This window comes from Ascidiella aspersa, chromosome 3 (genome assembly GCF_963924565.1).
Source record: "Ascidiella aspersa chromosome 3, kaAscAspe10.2, whole genome shotgun sequence".
Lineage (NCBI taxonomy): Eukaryota > Metazoa > Chordata > Ascidiacea > Phlebobranchia > Ascidiidae > Ascidiella > Ascidiella aspersa.
In genome coordinates, this window is record NC_139449.1 from 9,644,238 (window position 1) to 9,659,883 (window position 15,646).

Genomic DNA, 15,646 nt, shown 5'->3' on the forward strand with positions numbered 1-15,646 from the left:
CATTTCGAGCATTTATTGATATATTAAGGCAGAATGAATGGTCAAACTACAGACCCGCCCCTTATATTGCCCCTCGATTTTTATTGACCAGTAATGAAATGAAAAAAAAGCGAATTTTCTTTTATTTTGTACTATGTTATGTTTTATGGCATTCCATAGGTTTACCATGGGCTCTTTTCTTTAACATATGGGCACTTTTTTTTCTTTATTTGTCAAGGTATTTTTTTTCTTTTGTTAACAGCCTAACGCCGTGTGGATCAGACTTTCTACAAAAATCCAATTATTTAGTAAATATATAGCTTTCTATGTAGCTTTGCAATATGAGTAACATCTATTCCACTTTTAAAACAAGATAAACGCAATGTATGCTTAATTGCGCGAACTTTTCACATTATTTTTGAGCAGGCGTTTAGGTATAGATAGTATAATGCCTATTTTTTATGCGACCAATGCGTCAAGTATATTCCTTAGGGTTAAGGTTTAGCCTAATTACCAAAATATACAGAATTTTATTTACTTCTTTACGTGATTGCTTAGCTTTAACTTTCACGAACAGCATGTTTCTCAAGAAGAAATTGAATTTTGACGTCACGTTATAAGTTAACTAGTGACGTCATATGTGAGATTTTTTATTCCGCCGAACTTAAATCTAAGATCTGAGCGATTCAACACTGGCCCGCCGAATGAAACAAAATGCTTCCGATGACCCGCGACGCTGCATTAATCCATATTATGCGTCTATTTTCAACATTGTGGACGCGATAACTAATAATTGTCTATCTGCTAAACAGTAAAATAAAGTTTGGTCGTTTGAGTAACACATGTTTGTTTTTTAGAGTACAGAAGCAAAATTCCTTCCGAGACCCTACATCGGAGGTTACCCGGGGCACATTCGTTTCAAGTATCTCAAGTCTTCAAAACATGAGATCGACGCGATTATTGGACATATGCGTTTCGATGCTGACGAACTTCATCGCCACATGCCAAAAAAAACAAGGCAAGAAATCTCTGAAATTCTATTAAGTTTTGATCTTCGGCAGATAACAGAGAAATTATGGCGAACTATTGGGTTATGTGTGAGGGAATTGGGATTGCGTTCTGACTTTCTACTTTGAAACGTCGATAGGTCCAGCAGTTTTGAAGGTTGCCCGTTCGGGATGGTTTGTGTTTAGTCTGTGACATTTTTTTCACCTACTGTTCCGCAATATACCTATACGTACTTCGCAGGTATTTATGAAAGAAATCAAGTTGCTATATTATTTCACCACATTTTTACTTGAATTTCGACTCTTATGCTATTATAGTTTCAACTGTTTCCGCTTTTTAGGTACTTCAGCATTATACGAGAACCTTGGAGTCAATTTCAGTCGGCGTTTAACTATTATGGCCACCATTTTCGACGGAAATCAAACGCCAATTGCTTTCACATGCCAATCGCATTCGTCCTAAACAACAGAAATATGGACGCAGTGCGCTTCATGCATGAGTGCGCGCAAACGCTGAACAAGTCGGTGCCGTGGTATTTCAGGTAAAACTGACTTTATCATAAAGGTATTTACAAACTTTACTGGTAATTCAATTTTTTTCTGAAACTGATAAGTTGTGATAACTTTTAACCAAAAGGTTTATTTGAGGTTGATATCTTGCAAAACGCTGTTGGCTTATTTCGTGAATTCCAGCTTTACGTGCTCCTGGCACATAAAAGGCTGTTCATTTCTTTCCCAGGGAAACCTTTTTATGTTTATTGATACAAATTTCTCTGCCCTCGCCTGTAACCCTTTCACATAGCTTTACCCACCTTTAGTAAAAATAAAATCATATAGCCCTAGTGGTATTGTTATTATAGTTTTATTCATTATTTTGCTTTACCCTTCATGGATTTTTGCAATTTTCCATACAGCTAAACCTTTTTTAATTAGAGTAACCAGCATTAAATCACTAGTTTCTTTTTTTAGGTCACTAAGTTTTATAACGTCACTAGTTTCTTGACTTCATTGTTGGATGTCTGACTATCAACAGATATTACAACTTATTTTATTGGTCGAAAAAAAAACGAAATTAACCAAAAGATGAAAACAACTGGTAAATTCTGCTTCCAAGCATAAATGTTAACATTGGGGGTAAATCTTGTTCCGCAAAACTGCGAGTAAGAGCGATAGCAACCGAAGAAAATTGCTCAAATACACCTGAGGAATACTAAAAAGACACACACCATGCACCTATTAGAATTCCTTCCTCATCAGAAACGATTTCTATCATGTCTTTGACAAAATAAACACCTTCTTGTGACAAAACCCTGAGAGATGAAATCGCGACCACAATGCCATAATTTTTTTTTGTTCATCTTTTAACTTGTACAGTGAGAATTTTTATCCACTTACCAACTACAGGACACCCAAAGAATCTTCAACATTATAAACTACCTGGCCGAAAAAACATAACCCAAAAGCAGTATCTTCCCACTTCAATCGTCCGACAGCAACACTATACCGTCGCCGATTATTAAAACCAAAACCCCCGCCTCCATCGGATACGTGATAAAATGTGTCTTCTTCGCCACAGTGTAACAGAAGATGAAAAATATCACATGAACGAAATCTAAAAAGGTAAACATGACCCTTCCTCCTTCTTTGAACTCCTCCGAGGTGGGTTAGAAAACCACAACAAAATCAATAAAGAAGATGCGAATGACTCCGAAAAGAATTCTCCTATAAACGAAATTTTCTGACTATAGTCCAGGACAAGCGGGAAAATCATATGAAGGATTCCACACACCCTCGAAACCTGAAAAAGTCCCGCCCTGCCTAAACACAGAAAAAAACATATCAAAACCGAGAACCAACGGGTTATTGCAACTGAATGAAGTGCAGTAATTGATATGGGTTGACCCTAAAGCATCTTCTTCCCTTTTCTTCTACTCTTCGGTCCTCATGACATAGACTCGGAAAAGAGATTCGAATACTGCTCGAAATAATGGCATTTGTAGTATCATTTAGTAGAAACCTATAGGGCAGCACTTTTCAACCGGGTGTATAGTACACCCCAGGGTGAATTGTTAAAGGGTTTACCACTGTGATAGGGTGTACTGGGGTGCATAAGATTCCGCATGACAATAAGCCCATGACCAGGTATCATAATAAATAAACAGGTTTATTACCAGACTGACTGGAGTGTACGTACAATACACGGCATAACATGTATTTAAGAGTACGTATAGCTTGTAAGATACATCATATTTATGTCATCATAATCAAATATGTTTCTTAATAATCGTTATTGTGAGCTGCTAACTAGTTCTTCATGGCGGTTAATAGTTCTTTTTGCAGCACAACAGGGTGTATGCTCCTATAAGTTTAGTGTATGTCGTGAACTGGGGTGTACAAAGTCTTCAGTAAACGTAAAAGGGTGTACTGTTCGAAAAAAGGTTGACAAGTACTGCTATAGGGTTTGTGAGTTAAACAACGCGAGAAACCATAGAATGCATATCGCTTTGGGCTGAATAGACTTAAACAAAACGGATAAAAGTTTGCAGAAAACCTTCAACCACTCCAACTTTTTAATGACAGTACAATGAATGCACGGCTATCGCGCGGCCCCCAACGACATCATAAAACTATACACTTTAAAAATTAGCTCGCGGCCCACTAAAAATGGCGAAAGATCTTAATTCGGTCGCGGCCCACAGTTTGCCCACCGCTGGTGTAAATTTGAACAGGCAGGTTCTGCAACGTTACACAGGGTGGTGCAACACACAAAGCAATTAGAAGACAAAACTTAATGACTTTGGTTAAAATATGAACATTCTTGCTCGTCTTCCGTGTTTATAAATGAAAAAATTTATTTTAGACACAACATTGCTTCTTGTAGTTATACATTCATTGTGCATTGCACATTGTGTTAACAAAACAGAGAGCTAGAAAGTTGTCTTTACTTTTTCAAGATTGAAAAAAACAGCGTAAAAAGCCTTTTTTACAATTAATAGCTGCGGTCACGCAGACCCTCGCGATAATTTACACAGCCCCTGTCAATTAAATGCCACTTTGACACAGGCTGTATAGGTTCGGTATTACTTTTATTGCGAGGAAGCATTTAGACCCATTTCAAACACAATCATCGGCAAACAGAGCGACCAGATCGTTTGCTGTTTTGCAATGTGGGCTACGCGTTTTATGATTACCGAGAAATGAACGGAATTATAATATCACATGTAATGACATTACTATTTGCCGAACATGCAGCGCCAAGTAGTGCAACGTTTAGGCACAAGTAAAAATCTTAAGCCTTTTTAAAAGAAGAACTTCCTGTTTTTTAGCCCTCTGACGAAGTTGTTACAGTTTTCTTTCATTATTTTTTAAAAACATGTTAACTGCCATCACCGAAATATTGCCTGCGCGCATTGACAAGTTAGAAAACTGCAAATAACTTGTTTATAGCCTGGGAAAATCAGGGTCTAGGTCTAATGCGGTAATGATAATTAGTAATTTTGCGTAATTAATATTTTTCATTAGAAAGGTGTTTGATAGCAAAAAATCACTTTACCGGCTATTAAAACATATTTTATTTTTTCTACAAGGTTCAAAAATTACCAATCCCATGATCTGGGTTTCGATCCAATGTTAGAAGATCAAGATGAGATTAAGCGACAAATTAAAGCTTTGGATGAGAATATGGACTTGGTTATGATCAACGAATACTTGAACGAGTCACTTGTTTTGCTGAAGGTTGCTATAATTTCGCTTTGAATTTTATTCATTTACTTATTTCACACTTAACTCTTTTAGGACTAAATATTACAATTGGCATATAAAGTGTATGAAACAAAAAACGTATAGAAAATATACATATAGTTTTTTAATTATTATGAGTTACACAAAAGCAATAGAAAAGTTATTGCACCTTCTGTTTAGTGGACAACAAACAGGCATAAATAAACAGCAAAAGATCTCAAAATCACAAATTATAGACAAATTCTCTTGGTAATTTTTTAATTTCACATAGCTGTTATAGCTTCGCTTTATGAAGTAACAACTAATTTCATCAAAAGCTACTGTAAATACAAGCTATGTGACACAACAATAGGGCTAGTCGGAGTACACTATGTTAAGGCAATGTGACTAACCTTGGTTTAATGCTTTAAGGGCTTAAGTCAATGACTCGACTTAAGTGGACTCAAGTTACTGTTTTCAAATGATTTGACTTGACTTATTTCATTTGGGAATAATAACTTGACTTGACTTAAGTCTTTTGGGCAAATGACTTGACTTTTTAAATGAGGTGTTCTCCTGAATCATTTTTTATAAAATTCGGTTGAATATATTAACTTTTCTGCAAAAAACAATTTGCTTGCTATATGTTGCGTTTTTTGTTTTATTTTCGTTGTTTATTGCTCGTAATCGAGCAAGTTTACCAATTTTAGTAGTTTTACGTTTACTTGTTATGACAAGGACTTGACTTGAGATTGACTTTCTATTATTATGACTTGACTGGGACTTGACTTGTGATTTATTGAAAAAAACTTGGACTTAATAAGTCGTTTTAAAAAGACTTGTTTACAAAATTGCCATTGTCATTCTTATATTTCTATTAGTATCATTGGTGTCACCGAAAGTGCGAAGGTAAAACATTAATATACTAATCCTTTAATAACACGTTAGATCTATTTGACAATAGTACTACTTGACAAAGGATGCGTGGGTCCAAAAAATAGGGGTCGTGTGCCGTATGTTACACACCTCTGGCTAAGATATAATTATTAGGATGATTTTTTTAACTTACAAAATGATAAATTTTTACCTGTAAATTTTAAATTTTGATCCCCAAATTTTATTTGTAATCTTTTTTTGTAAACCATTTTTGTACGAAGTTCTACATTATTATCTTGGCAGCATCAGTCGTTTTTTTTTCCTGACGTTTACTGAAGAGCACAGTTCAGTTATTTTGTTTAGTTAAGTTCGAGCTGAACCCAATGCGATAAACCAGGCTGGTGTGATTGAATCAGCTGGTTCTCGTATGCTTGCTCTTATAAAGATATAACACAGTTCAAATGTTGTTTGAATGTAATTCACAACTAAATTTGAAAAAATATTGAACTCAATGACAATTTGAGAAAGCTCACCACAGTTTTGGAAAGTTTTGTAAACGAGTTTTGTGCATTTTGCAAACAATTATGACTTGAAAGAATATGAGTTTTTTAGCTAACGTGTAAATTTTGACAAAGTTTTTAATTGATTTGCATAATTAATCTTGCCTTGCCAATTAAAAATCACACACAGCAATCCAATGGGGTGTGAACAATAAAATCACAATAAGGTTTAATAAAGGCAAGGATGTTCTGTATTATTATCATAAAAGTTTCCGTAAATTGTAGGACATCCTTCAACTCGACTGGTCCACTTTACACTTCTGGGCGTTCGTTAGGAAAGGAGGCTACGAAAAAATGAAGTTGGACACAATAAAGGACAAGCAAACATTTTCAAAGCTCAATAACATAGTAAGTATGGAAATGCCGTAATATTTTAAAAAGAAAAACAATTGTTATTACACTGTTGCTTTTTCAAATGTTTAATAAGAAACTTTTAAGAGTGCATTAATTCAACTGGTGTTACACATGTATTACGACACCATAATTAAGTCGTCATAGAATTGGAACAGTGTTGTAAGTGAGTGACTTGGCTCAAGTGCAGTTATTTTTTATTTGGCTTTAGATTTTTGGTCAAAATACCTTAACTTGGTACAATGTTTCGGTGTGGCACTATAGGAAAGGGCAGAATTAGTACGGCGCACGGTCCTTTGTGGGACTACCCCTATAAAAAAAAAATGCTTCGCGTGGACTAGTGCAGTGTTTCTTAAAGTGGTGAATGGTTCACCCCAGGGTGAATAAAATTATTGCAGGGGTGAACCAACCAAAAGGGGTGAATAAGGGTGAACGAAAGTTCAGGAGCATCCTATAGTCACTAGTAAACAATTTTCTGTAAATTGACTACTGAACTGTTGTTTTTTGGTGATTTTTGCTTACTGTAATAGTTAAGTTGGTTTGCACTGAGTGTATAAGTTAAACCTACCATATGTCCTCTTTTAGGAGGATTTGTCCTCTGTTCTTAAGAAAATTGAATGCCTCTCCGAGGACGCTCAAAAATGTCCAAACGTCCTCTTTTTTCGCATTTCGAGTTAGTTGCTAATACTTTCAACAAGACTTTTAGGCGAGGCGTTGTATTTATTTTCAAAACAATACTTTAGCCATGAAAGATGCTGAATTGCTGGTTTAAAAAGGTTTCTAGGGAGGCTCCAAGCAATTTGTAGGGGGGAAGCAAGCTCTAAGTTAATATCTAAATTTTGTGCTATGATTCTAATGGTATCGTTATGGTATCGTTTTGGTTGTACACCACTCCTACAGCGCTGTACAAACTTTGTTTTTGCCATCTTTAACATTGAAACTGCCAAAAAAAATTTGCGAATCTTCTGTTATCTAATTTTGTTTACTTTGTTGAGCACAAAGTCTCTTTGAGTGCCATTGCATGTTTTTATATCATCGAAGGTATAACGGCTCTATTTAATTATAATTTTGCTAACTTATATTTAAACGATATATGTCATCCACCGTTTGAACTATTTTTTAGCCATATTTTATATAATTGGATAATAGGCTAGAAACAGGGGGACGCAATGTTTTGCGAAAATCCTCCTGATTTTACAGTTTAGCGCCAATTCAACCACTTAAATCCAATTTTTTTCGCGCTTCACGCGGCCGATAGCAAACATCACTATTTTCAAGTTGTCTCAGTTATATTTAACTGAAAATGCCGAATTGCTTTTCGTAGGGGCGCAAGTCACAGGAAAATTACTAAAGGTGCCGCTGCTGAAAAAAGGTGTGCATATGGCACGTATTTCTCAAACGTAACAATTCTAGTTTCGTTTTACTTGCAGGCAAAAAATGTCCTCTTTTTGGGTGCTAAAAATATGGTAGCTCTAGTATAAGTACAAAAATTTGCTGACTTTGTTTTGTTGTTTTGTTGCTTTCACACAAAAAAATTCTGGACTCGAGAAATTGTAGATTTGCAATGGTAAAACTTAACAAAAATGGAAACAATCTAATTATTTTGTGCTGTTATATACAGACGAGATAGTTTTATAATATCATGTGACAGGGGTGAATAAAATCTGGAGATAGATGCTAGTGGTGAACAAAACTAAAAAAGTTTAAGAAGCACTGGACTAGTGTATGCAAGGAATTTTAGATATGACGTCATAAACTGATGTCGTCATACAAATATTTTTCAAAAATCTGCTGATTTCGGTCCTAAAAATGTGGAAGCGCAATGGAGTCTAAATATTGGCTACATTCAGTACAAAAACGTTTTATCTTTAATTGAACACCTTTCTTTGAGAAAATAATTATTTTTCGAAACTAGTTGACGTACCCCCAAGGGGTGCGTGGACCCCAGTTGAAGAACCCCGGGACTAAAGTATGATCTACACTTTTATCAGATGTAAGACTTGTGACAAATGTGACTCCAAAGAAGCGGGCCACTAATAAAATTTCCCACAGAGGACAGCCGAACTCCAGCCATACGAGCAAGATAAGAACAACACCAACGTCAGAATAAAACACAATTCGAAATAAGGCCAAAATAGGACTAATACCTATTCGTCCAAATCGGAATAAGACCTAAAAGCTCAACATCAGGCTTAAACAACACTTTAACTAACCCCAAACCCCACCCCTACGTACATCACTAACTCCCCTAATAACTTCAACACTAGCCCATTTTCTAACCCCACCCATTACCCACCAATAATCCCAAACAGGACAAAAATTCAGTACCGACTAAGGCAGGGGTGGGCAACTTTTTCCAGTCGCGGGCCAAAACCAAACTAAAAAAGGTTTCCGCGGGCCGTTATATGTTAGCTGTGTATACTTTACGCATCTTATTGTCACCGCAACGTCATTTAATCAGGGACAAGACTAGGGTGTTTTGCAATTTACACTCGATGGAGGAACAAGATTAACGCAAAGCGCAAAAAAATATTTGCTTTTTCGTAATTGAAATAGCAAGAAAAATATGAGATATCACTCCGTGCCCAGTTTGTAAAATAAGTCGCGGCCTGATGATATGCGTTGGCGGGCCGGATCTGGCCCGCGGGCCGTAAGTTGCCCACCCCTGGACTGGGGCGTCCAAACCTAGTCACCAAAACGGCTAATGCCAGACCGATGGCCCCCGATCGTCCCATACACTCTACCCACAGGTTGGGGCGTTATTTTGCCCATTTAGGCCTTCTTCCGATGAATTTAGGCCTTATTCCGTTGAATTTAGGCCTTATTCCGATGGATTTAGAACTAATTCTGACGAATTTAGGCCTTATTCCGACAGATCTGGGTCTTATTCAGACGATTTGATCTTATGCTGTAGTGAATATTACTGCGTATTTGGCTTTATTATGTCGTTTGTCTTAATACTATGGTTTTATAGATTTTTAGGCTTTAGGTATTGTTGCTTTTTAGGTCTTATTGTTTGTTCCCAGGACAGCCATAAATAAATTTATTTTTCCGCTTTTAAGTTTAAACGGATGATTGCTCTACTTCAGGATATTGCTCTCTACGATCATTTCAACGCGACTTTTTGGCGGAAAGTGGAATCGTACGGTCGCAAGAAAATGGAAGGGGATCTACTAAAGCTCAAGGAAATTAGAAGTAAAGACCGACGAAAAAGAGAAACAGACGAAGAGTATTTTGACCCTATTGAACAACCCAGGATACCGAAAGAGATAACGGACTACATGCTGGAAAACTCTGGAGGCTGCTTGTTCTCTCACGATTAAAGTTTGTATTTCGTAAACTTATGAGTATCCTGACTCGTGACTCGATTCCTAAACCTCGTAAGTCGTACAATTAGACAAGCGATTATTCATCTCGCAGAAATAAATTACGACAATGATTTATAACACTGTAATTTTTTTAATGTAAGAATTTTATCAATTGCATTTAGGATACCGTAGAAGACAAACAGAGAGAATGTACATACAAGAATATACTCCAGGGTTCGGCACCTTTTTCTAGTCGCGGGCCAAAATCAAACTCAGAAAGATCTCTGCGGGCCGCACAAATTAATAACTATGAATTGTGTTATTTTCATGTTAGAACAACTGTGAATCAGGCGGGCGTCGGATTGTTTTGCACCTGAAAAACGTGTTTACTTATATTTAAGGAGGCAGTAAAGTGTTGGCGCAAAGTGCGAAAAAACGCGTTTGTTTGGTATAAACTTCAAGTTCACATGTCGTCATCCATACTACTAACGAAAAGTGTGATAAAATACTTTGAGGGAACGCAATAACATTTAAAGTTAATGCAAGGCACAACTGGCGAGCTAAGCGAGCGCAATTTATTTTGTACACCGGCATTTCTTTTAAATTTCTGCAAATTTTTATTACATTGCCGACAATAAAATAATGTTAAAAAGTATATGTACAATATTTTTTAATACGATTGCGTTTGTCCGCGACGCACTTGGCAGCCTTCCACGACGCAACGGTAAAGAAGCGCTGATCTGTTCAAAACGCAGCATCAAAACGTAAACAAACCGAACGTAGAATGATGATTCGCGTGAAGCGCGAACATTTTTGTGCACTTACGTAGTTAAAATAAAATACTAAAAATTATGTAAAATGGACACGTGTCTAATTTGTTAAAGAGGCGGCGGGTTGGATAAATTACATCGGCCGGCCGGATCCGGCCCACGGGCCGTAGGTTGCCGACCCCTGCTATACACTTATTGGTGTTTTCAAGTGGAGAATGCGCATCAAATTAAATTTAAGAATTTTCAACTTTCGCACCACTCCGCCTTATCGACAGATTAGGACTAACCACGTCTGTCGATCATTGATGCAAGCAAGGCAGACTAAAAAAGCAACTAGCCTGCACTGGAGTTTGAAATCACGACCTCAAGCCATACCGGGATCATCGCTCTACAAAATGAGCTAACCCGGCCCAATTGACAAACCTCACATTTAAATAAAGGCAAAGTTTATTTTACAAGTTGTTTGTTATATTGACATTTGGGTTTAAAATTATTGTGTGTCAAACCTTTGGTGGAAATTTAATTTTTTTTTTCGGGTCAATACTTTTAGAAATAGTTTGGAATAAATTACCCATTCCATTGAACAATGGGCTAATATCTCTTCCCTAAAACATCAAGTGATGGACATCAGGGACATGACTTTATGAAGTTAGTTGCAAATGCGCAATTAAACGCCGGAATTTGTCTCAAGTCAACCAACTTGATCGATAGTAGGAAGCTTATAACATGATTGAAACTTCTCTCGGAATGTTTTTGGGTTTTCATAAAACAGATAGATGTCATTATTGGAACATGTTATAGGGAAATCCTTATTTGTATAGCGTTAAGTCAAGAAAACATGAGCAGGTTGTTGATTAGTTTGAAAAAAATCAAGAATGTATGAAACAGCTTTCACTAAATGAACTTGCATATTTGTTCTGTTATGTCGGTCGTTCGTATCAACAACTTGGCATATTTGAAAATGCTGAGAAATCGAACTTATTTCGACACCGGAACCCGATAAAGAAGTAGCGACGTGTATTGCAGATTGTCACTTGTGTATCGGTCAATGTTCTTTGCAGATAAAGATACATGACAAATCAATGCAGAGTTCGAAAACGAACAATCAAGTTGTGGACAAAAATCGACCATCCTTCGGCGTGTGAGATAATTAAGGAAAGCGAAAAAATAATAGAACTTCCACAACATGCCTTGAAACCCAAATAATATTAATTATTGTTCGTAGTCCGTTTGAATGAATAGGCCAAATTGTCTTGAAGTGGTCTTTGAGTGAATTTACATTCTATTGACATATTTAGCTTATGAAACAAAATATTAAATTTTCTGTGTAAACTTTGAAGGTTTTCTATTGGTAAATCGTTATCAGGCGTCAAATATTGATTTAAGGAGCTTTAATATGAAGTAAATAAATTGTATAAATATAACTGTTGTTGAATTAAAATTGAGCGCAAATTAAAGTTTATCTTATTTTATCTACCTCGATTTAGTTAAACTACGCGAAACTAAATAAAGGACCCATCGATTTAAGCACAATATCGGTGACGTCACGTTCTAAAACTCTAGCCATTGTTTGGCAACACACATCACAATTCAGCTTTGCGCTCTGCATTGTTACGTAACACCTCCCTTTAGTTGACTCTAGTCTCGAGTCTGTAGAACGAGAGAGGACAGAATCAAATTTAACAGAATTGGCGAAAATGAGTCGAACAAAAATAATCAATTATTTTAATTTTTAAGTTGTAACTCGGTGCAAAAATTTTTGGAAATTATTTTGAATAGTTTTGCAACAGATTAAGTCACCCGGTGAAACTAGAACACGTGCAAGAAAAAAACAGCTACCTCCAGAAAAGTAGTGAAGACTTTGGGGGGGTCATGCGTAAAATTTAGCTACTGCGATGCGATCCACCGGTGGGTCATACGAAAAAATTACTGTGTTTCTTCACGTTCACGGCGATGCGATGTTAATTGCGCCTCAAATAGTTTCAAGGGTTTATAATCTGATACTCATAAAGTTAAACTTTAAAACTTAACATATTCGGCATTTTTCTTTAAAATTTATGTTTGCTATGTTAATTGGGTTCAGTGGTTTAAAATTATGAGCGGGTCTTATTTTTTCGCCATAAAATAGTGTGCCGTTAAGTTATTTGAAGCTCTCTACGCCTACTTAGCGACAGTAATATCTAGCAATATATCTCTCTTTTGTAATGTTCGTCAAGCTATTGATGTAAACCAAATCAATAGTAAACCATAAAAATAATATTACGAATCCCTTGTTTATTTTTAGGGGTGAACAACCCAACAATCGGGTGGTTTTATGGCGGATTAATACAAAAAGCTAATTTATTATAATACTGTTGGTTGTACTTATTAGAATTTAGATAAAAAATGATCAAGAAGGTTGTATATTTTTGCGGTTTGGGCCCAAGTGTTGGGGGTGCATTTTTTTGGTGGGGGTTTGAAAAAAATAAATTTAAAAATATTAAAAGCCCGAAAACAAATAAACCAAAGTGGAATATATAATATTGAAAAAAATAACCTGGGGCGGCATTATGAACAGTTTCCTCGCTCGCTAAGTTAACGAGCTCGTTTTAGCGAGGGATGAGCGAGCGAGAAACTCGCAAACGCATTTGGTATTACGAACGGTCCTCGCCAACACCTCGCTACAACGAGACGCACGCGCGAAGAGAATGCGTCAAAATCACAAGAAAAAGGACGACTGACTCAGCAAAATTGCCGCAGAAACGCAGCTAACGCTTTGTTTTGGAAATCGTAAGCTGCTTTTGAATGTTAAATTTATTATGAAACAATTTTCATGGTGAACCGCATGAATTTATTTCCTAATTAGTCCTGTAGATTATAGAAAAAGGTTTTGGGAAACAACGTTTTGCGCTAATCTATAATCCTACCACAACGCATAATATTTGGTTAGGGGTGCGAGTTAGCGTTTGGGTTAGGGTGGGGCAAGTATTGTTATTAAATAATGAATGTAATAAGCTTGACACACCCAAACGCTAACTCACACCCTATTTTATAATTGTGGTGGGATTCTAGACCAGCGCCCAACGTTTGTTATATACGTCTAAAAATGTAAAATAATTATTTTAAAACTCTTTATTCATTTGTATTTATATTTAGTTAGCTATCTTGCTTCTGTAAACATTTTGATAATAATTCCCCGGGATGCAACAATTACAGCACTAACATTGGCATTTTAAAACTGTAGTTACAACATTCTGCTTGTGTGTTGCACCCTTCTGACTTTCACCAGTAAATTGCGCATGGAAATGAATTCACAGGCTCTGTGTAAAGTTCATATTCACTTCAAAAGAAGAAAGACATTCATATTTACTTAAAAGTGTTGAAAACCCATATGTTACTACTTTACCGAAAAAATAATAAAACTTCGGAGAAACTGAAAAAAAAACAGTCTAATTTTCACATTCGTGAACCACTGAAAGCACCGAGAAGTCTTGTAGCAGTAGGACAGCAGCATGAGAAGAACCAACAATATTGTGTAGATCAATTCAAGGTGAAAAGACACAAATTAGTCCTAAATCATCTCACTTTCAAAGAGCAAGACAATGGAATCATAGTTGGTGTGCAGTGCACAAATATTGTTTTCTTTAAGTTCTCCAAAATAGCTATCATACAATGTCAGCTGTGAACTTTGATAAAAGCAAATTTCTTTGTAAAAAAAGAAATGGATTGTGCTGCAATTTAACCTTTTATATTCGATAACATAATTTACAATTGTCTTGCCTCAATATTTTGCTGTGTGAAATTTTTGTGCTTCCTAAAATCATGGTTTAGTATAACTTATTTCTTTTAATTAAAATTATATTATTTTATTACAATAGTGAATCGTGTTTGTAATTCTAATGGCACTTCTGGAAGGGTTTCTTAGGATGATTGTATACAAAACTATTTTGTTCCTAAAATAACAAAAGTTTTATAAAGTCTATCTTCACTTTTGAAGCTTTTGTTTATTGTATAATGAATAAATCATGGCAGACCTGGGCCACTGGTACAGCATGGTATTATAATACCCCAAGTGTAACAGTTATTCATACAAAAATACTATTTTGATGCAAAATATACATGCATGGACATTGCTGAAATTTACTTTTATGTTATAAAAAATGTTCATATTTTTGCATTAGTTGTTTAGTACTGAATATGTGTGCTTAATAAATTGAATCAAAAGCACCAATAAAATGAGTCATGGCATAAATTTGTGGCTTTTGTAAATTCTTTAATTGGTTAAAAAAAAATAAAACGTTTAAAAGTAAAGTTGGTTTTAAATCAGTGTGTAGAGCGTCGCCGACTTTTTTTGACAGGAGGGGGGTTGGTGGGGGTAATCACCCCAAGTTTTCACTGGGAATGCTCTTGGCAACGTAAGCACCCCTAACTCCATGTTGTGTAGGTAGGAGATCGCCTAAATCCATATATCACGCCATTTTGGTAATAAATTTTAAAATTAATTATGAATCTTTGTTATGACATCCATTAGTGTCGGCATAAAACGTTTATTGATTAAAAAAATTATTAACAGCAATTAGGTTTTCAGAACACAAATTAGGCGTTACCGAGTGGTCTGAGCCGCTCGTTAGTTAGCGAGGAGTTTAGCGAGATTTGGCTAACGAGAAGTGGGTTCGTAATACCAAAAGTCGACTTAACGAGCTCGCGCGTCGTTAGCGAGCTCGCTTAACTTAGCGAGGTGTGTTCATAATGCCGCCCCTGGTAAAATAACCCTCTATATAATAACCCAATTATTGAACCACCCATAAAAATAAGACCCTGAAAAATACCCCCTGTAAAAATATATGACAACCGCAACCCCATAAAATGATACAGGATTCATTTTGCAACAATTAAAACAGAAATTACTCACAATATATTACCTACGATCTATCACACAAGCAAATAGTTAAGCTTTACTCTATAAGTTGCTTAAAATTATGCGACCCACCGGTGGGTCAAATCGCACTGGCTACAATATAGTTTGTGTTTAATGCGATTTGACCCACCGGTGTCCAAACGATTAAACTGTCTGAATGAACTCCTTAAAGCGAAGA

General features: G+C 36.1%; 1 protein-coding gene across 1 annotated transcript; it reads left to right on the top strand.

Annotated features, from left to right (window-relative positions):
* The first annotated feature begins 1,460 nt into the window (after nt 1-1,460).
* On the top strand, nt 1,461-9,816 carry LOC146159114 (galactose-3-O-sulfotransferase 3-like). Its single transcript, XM_083384866.1, has 4 exons — nt 1,461-1,528; nt 4,574-4,721; nt 6,368-6,490; nt 9,583-9,816. Exons 1-4 carry the CDS (start codon nt 1,461-1,463, stop codon nt 9,814-9,816), a joined length of 573 nt encoding a protein of 190 aa, XP_083240992.1.
* The last annotated feature ends 5,830 nt before the right edge of the window (nt 9,817-15,646 follow it).

Bases quoted from the DNA above. Each gene is read 5' to 3' on its own strand.
- LOC146159114 (XM_083384866.1), top strand. From the start codon at position 1,461: ATGGACGCAGTGCGCTTCATGCATGAGTGCGCGCAAACGCTGAACAAG. The intron at 1,529-4,573 runs GTAAAACTGACT...TTTTTCTACAAG, and splicing joins TCGGTGCCGTGGTATTTCAG to GTTCAAAAATTACCAATCCC. The intron at 6,491-9,582 runs GTAAGTATGGAA...GCTCTACTTCAG, and splicing joins TTTCAAAGCTCAATAACATA to GATATTGCTCTCTACGATCA.